Source organism: Ascaphus truei, chromosome 13 (assembly GCF_040206685.1).
Source record: "Ascaphus truei isolate aAscTru1 chromosome 13, aAscTru1.hap1, whole genome shotgun sequence".
In the NCBI taxonomy this organism is placed as follows: Eukaryota; Metazoa; Chordata; class Amphibia; order Anura; family Ascaphidae; genus Ascaphus; species Ascaphus truei.
In genome coordinates, this window is record NC_134495.1 from 10,280,809 (window position 1) to 10,286,808 (window position 6,000).

At 43.6% G+C, this 6,000-nt stretch overlaps 1 protein-coding gene across 1 annotated transcript in view; it reads left to right on the forward strand.

Moving 5' to 3' along the window:
- The window catches only part of LOC142464834 (sodium/glucose cotransporter 1-like), a 35,694-nt gene extending 33,553 nt beyond the window's left edge, over nucleotides 1–2,141 (forward strand). Inside the window, exons 14-15 of the mRNA XM_075568443.1 lie at nucleotides 832–946; nucleotides 1,371–2,141. Of these exons, the coding sequence (XP_075424558.1) occupies nucleotides 832–946; nucleotides 1,371–1,582 (327 nt within the window). The 3' untranslated portion in view covers nucleotides 1,583–2,141. The remainder of the gene's footprint in view (nucleotides 1–831; nucleotides 947–1,370) is intronic.
- Nucleotides 2,142–6,000: the final 3,859 nt, after the last annotated feature.

Here is a 6,000-nt window from a genome sequence, read left to right on the forward strand (position 1 = left end):
TTTCTTTATATTAACCCTCCATTTGTAGTGCACTTTATTTTCTTTTACAGTGCACTTGCTATTAGTTTATTTTGATATTTATTATCTGATTGGCCGGTGGAAAACTAGAACAAAATAGACTTGCTTCAACATCCCTCTTCATAATACTGAAATGGGACACGTGCTAGGGAAAGAGTTCATAGCTGGACAGTTCCCAGTCATGCTGTGCAGTTCTCTTTAAATCCTCCTTGTGCTCCGCTCGATTCATATCAATAAGTGTCCTCAAAATTGGTCGGTCTGATAACCGGCATGCAGGACAATGAGTCACCAACCTGTTAGGTTCAGGGTCCATCTGTCCAATAACAGGCAGTCATCTCTTTCCTAACATCAGCTTCCCTTCTAAGAGTTTTATTAACCCCTTACATTACTGTCATGTTAGTGTCTAATCAGGGAACATACTGAATTGTTACAATGTGATAAAAAATATCTCAATCACAAATTCAAATAATGAAACCATATGGCTCAGTATTCCAGTCTTTGCCTCACTGACCCAAGAAAAGGGCTGACGTTTTCATTTAATAATCAGTTGTTGAGATACAAGAGCCTCCAGATCACAGAGTCTGCGTTGTCCTTCTTCTGGCCTCTCTCCATAGGTCCAGTAGGTGTTGCTAGAGGGCCCTGGGAGATGAGAAGCTCTGAGCCGCCGGTGTTCAGCTTTGTATCTCTGACAATGGGCATCAACTACAACAACAGATCCCAGATATCTCACTGATATCACTTAGATACCACACAGATATTACACAAGAGTGTGACATACTAAAATCTTTTACTCTGACTCTCCTCTTGTGACAGCTTCACCGTCTGTGCTGGGCCCTGAGAAATAGCACAGAGGAACGAGAGGATCTGGATGCATATGACTGGTCAAATGAAGGGGAGTCAGAGTCAGAAGAGGAGTCTATGTATAAAGGTTAGTATTTAGGCACAAACACAAAAGGACAATGTCCAAAGGCGATAATAATGTTGTGATATCATAGAGTGACTTTACCAGAATCAGATGAACCTCAAGAGGCACGGAATACCCTGTATGTGTAGGAGACCGAAGGGTGAAAGTTAATAGCACGGGGAGACGGGTTGTAGAGTGCAGGGTATGGGAAGGTTAATCTGTTTAAAGCAAGATGTCTCATGTACACCTCCTAAAAGTCTGTTGAAGTCTCTTGTAGAAAGAAGAGCGGGTGGATAAAAAATGCTTTGGGCACAAACAGAATTTCTGACCGGTTAAGATAATGGGAATAAATGGTGTACAGTGTGAGGTTTTATGTTAAGAACAATGGACACACGGGCGGGTGAAGAAGTCCTTATCTGCCTTTACTACTGTACTTTGTTTGCTACAGAGGAAAAGAAGCAGAGCTGCTGGAGGAAATCCTACAACTGGTTCTGCGGCTTCGATGACAAGAAAGCTCCCAAACTGAGTGAGGAAGAGAAGAAGGCCCTGGAGAAAACGATGACAGACACGTCCGAACCGCGGCTCTGGAGGAACGTGGTCAACATCAATGGCATCATCCTATTGGCTGTGGCCGTGTTCTGTCATGCCTACTTCGCATAGAGGGTTTCTTGACCACACATAATAACACTAGCTCACCGTGCTCTGTTCTCCCACCTCCAAATCAGATCAGAAATTCATGAGAGGTGTAGAGACGGGATGTGCCATAATGATGTGTACGTGAAAACCACTTATCTCTTGTAAAAGGGAAAAATTACAAATGTGAGAAGCAAAAGTGATTTATACCAGAAAATGCGTATTGTAGGGGAAGTGCAACGTGAGTGGATTCCGTGGGTAACTACCCTACTGGCAATGCATCTCATGCACATTCTACACCATGCCCAGGCAGACAATGCCATCTGGTGCATGCAGGTAATGGACCACATCCATGCAGTGCTGCATGCTGGCGCAATGTCTCACTTACACCCCGGTGCAGAATATATGGCCAACAAGGACTGATCTCCGCGGATGTCAGCCTGTTTATAGACGAGCAGACGCATCTTGTGAGCATTGGAGTTGTATTGGGTCCCCTTGGAACGAATGGATCCTGTCTTGTGTCAAATTCTATTTCTTTTATGGTATACAATAAAATCCTCATATTTTTATTAAAAGGAAAATGTATTTTCTTGTTTCCGAGCGGAGTTCTTGCGGTTCTGTGATAAGAGAGAGAGGTGCAGAGTAGAGAGGGGAGGGAGTTGTGTGGGGGAGATGTTAAGTTATGGGTCTACTGATAATCAGAGGTTTCCTATAGCAAGATATGTGTCCAAGTCTGACATCTTTAACAGACTACCCCCTAAACATCTCTACAGTATACAGGCATACCCCGCATTAACGTACGCAATGGGACCGGAGCATGTATGTAAAGCGAAAATGTACTTAAAGTGAAGCACTACCCTTTATCCACTTATCGATGCATGTACTGTACGGCAATCATCATATACGTGCATAACTGATGAAATAACACATTTGTAACAGGCTCTATAGTCTCCCCGCTTGCGCACAGCTTCGGTACAGGTAGGGAGCCGGTGTTGCTGTTCAGGACGTGCTGACAAGCGCATGCGCAAAGTGCCGTTTGTCTATTGGGCAATATGTCCTTACTCGCGAGTGTACTTAAAGTGAGTGTCCTTAAACCAGGGTATGCCTGTATACGTTTGAGGTCTCATTTTACTGCTTAAAATATGAAAATGTGCTTTCAGTAGCCCCCCTAGGAAAGAAGCGACTAACCTCTCCATACAACACTTTTGGTCGTGTCCACATTTTCTCTGCTCTATACTGCTGTTCCTTTTCCTCCTATGCTCTCATAATAATAATAATAATAACTTTATTTCATATACAGTAGCGCGTTTCTCCCAATGGGACACAAAGCGCGTCACAATTACAGTATAGCACGCGGTACGCAGCGCACAGGATTATTACAGTCACAGCACCTGCCCTGTAGAGCTTACAATCTATGTTCTTGGTGCCACAGGCACAGGGAGATAACGTGACGTGCCCAAGGTCACAAGGAGCCGACACCGGGAACCGAACCAGGTTCCCTGCTTCAAACTCAACGTCGTGGCTTACAGGGTCAGTGTCTTTACTCCCTGAGACGCTCTTCCTCCCCTTTTGGTTTGTTTCGGCCTCGATGTTCCCCCTCGTATTGTGATTCTTCAGTCTGATGTACGCACTAAAACGTAACTTCCCTTAATGTTCTGCTTTATCTCAATCTCAGAGAACATTTCTGGGTCCCATAAGAAGTGGGCACCATTGTTACATTTCTCTGAGCTGCTTTCTGCCCTGGTCAGCGTATCATTGCAATCACCATCGCTTCCTTACCGTGATGCGTTCCCAAGGAAGTCAGGTAGCATTATGGACCTTGCGATATGTATCACTGTGATGTTTTTCAGGCCTTCGGACCTACTGTTCAAATGCAGCGAGCCCTCTCCCTGATTGAGAGACCAGCAATAATTTGTTTTACCTTCATTTATAAAACATTTAAAAATAGGCAGAGAATGTGTTGTGTCGTTGAGTGCTTTTACCTCTTTACCCCTCCAATATACATTGCTAAGTCAGATAGGTGGCTGTTGCAGGGACAACGCAATGACACGTGGGTGTTCTGAGTTGGCTGACTTATTCAGCCATAAAACATGGAACATAAATGAATGAACACACAATCCCGCGAAGCTGTAACCCCAGAACCCACCACATCATCTATATACTTGTGTCCAAAGGAGCGCAACTGAGCATGGCCAAATGTATACAACAAAAGACAGAAATACCCAATGCTACATCCAATGTGACAAAATACAGGGAACATATATAACACCGCTTTTCTTCAGCATATATAACCAACGTAAAGATCAGTCCTGAGCAGGGCTGTGCCATTTCCAGCAAGGGCGATTCAAGTCCAACATAGAAACATATAGCAAGGATCAGTGACCACATTTAACATGCCTTTTGGCAAGCTGTTCTCCCGCCAGAGTTTCAGGGTGTACTTCCCTGATTCAGACAGGAACCAGGAACAAGTGAAGGGTCTGGGTTTTCCTAGCCCCTTAACGAGGAGGCTGGTTAATTAACCCAGCCTGTTCAAAGCTCGGATCATTTAAAACCAGAGACGAACATGAAACACAGACAGAGCTCAATGCACATCCAGCGAAACTTTATACACTGTACAGTGCCTAAATATACATGTATAGATATCTATTAAATAAAATGGTCTTTTAGTTTAACATTTTGGCCAAAGTGTTGCAAGCCCCTGAGCCACTACATGGCAGACCACATCTCAAGGGTCCCTACACTAATATAATTTCTTATTAACCTGTGCATTACCAGGAAGAATGATTTATAATAAATCTGTCAAAATTTGACAGATGGTAATGTATAGGTTAATAAAAGCTTCAATCAGACTTGTTGAAACAAAGGGGTTAACCGGCGCCAAAGAGGGTAAATACCAGTCCTGTTGTGACAGTCCAAATACAGTCCTTGGGATGATGAATGGTGATGATTCTCACCTCAGCAGTGCATATGTGAAAAAAGAGAAAGAGAAAGAAAAATAATAGTGCAGTAAATCAACACAGGGGGGGGGGGGGTGATCACAGATATTGACAAAAAACAACAAACAAGACATACAAACATATAACACTAGCACGGCCTAAATATTAATAAAAAGCATATTTATTGATGTAGAAATGTGCATAAACCGCATCCGGAGGGGTAAAATTGCAACCCTACTCACAAAATGCTGGAAAGGTACAGGCAGATCTGCTGTATGCAGCTGGGCTCTCAAGATGGCGACCGGAGCACTTGTGCTGGCGTCCACACGTGGCTAGGAAGCCAGGCAGATGACTCAGATGACGAGGCCTCTGGGCGGACGTGACGTCACCCCCGTTGTGTATTCTCCACCGGCTCACAGGACTCCAGTCCTCCAGTCCTCATCAACAGCCGCAATATCGCCGTACCTCGGTTCAAAACACTAGTTGGAGACTGCAGAGTTTCTCCTTTGGAACTGCAGACTTCACCACACTGAAACACTCTAAAACTTGAAACTTCCCAGTTCAATCAGACTTAGAACTTTGCAACTAATTTTGACAGATTTATTATAAATCATTCTTCCTGGTAATGCACAGGTTATTAAGAATCTATATTAGTGTTAGGGACCCTTGAGATGTGGTCTGCCGTGCAGTTGGCTCAGGGGCTTACAACAATTTGGCCAAAATGTTAAACTAAAAGACCATTTTATTTAATAGATATCTATACATGTATATTTAGGCACTGTACCGTGTATAAAGTTTCGCTGGATGTGCATTGAGCTCTGTCTGTGTTTCATGTTCGTCTCTGGTTTTAAATGTATATTGCCATGCTCAGCAGCATTCCTCTGTGACACCTATATGCTTATATATATGTTGTGGTTATTTTGGGGGTTCAATATGAGCTTGTGGGTGTTCTGTATGTTTTACAAAGCTGGGATCAACCAGGTCACTGCTGGACTGCAGACATATACATAGAACCTGTACTTATACATAGGACCTGTACCTATACATAGAACCTGTACTTATACATAGAACCTGTACTTATACATAAAACCTGTACCTATACATAGAACCTGTACTTATACATAGGACCTGTACTTATACATAGGACCTGTACATATACATAGAACCTGTACTTATACATAGGACCTGTACCTATACATAGGACCTGTACATATACATAGAACCTGTACTTATACATAGGACCTGTACTTATACATAGGACCTGTACCTATACATAGAACCTGTACTTATACATAGAACCTGTACTTATACATAGGACCTGTACTTATACATAGGACCTGTACCTATACTGGTCTCCCAGGCATACTGAATTCACCCTGTCACCAGTGTCAGATTTGCCGTTAGGCCCATGCCCAGGGCGGCAGAGTTTCCCTGCATGCTGACGACCCAGTCCTCAGGCTGCCCCCTACCCCGAGCCTGGTTTGGAGGAGACGGCTGAATGGGCGGGGC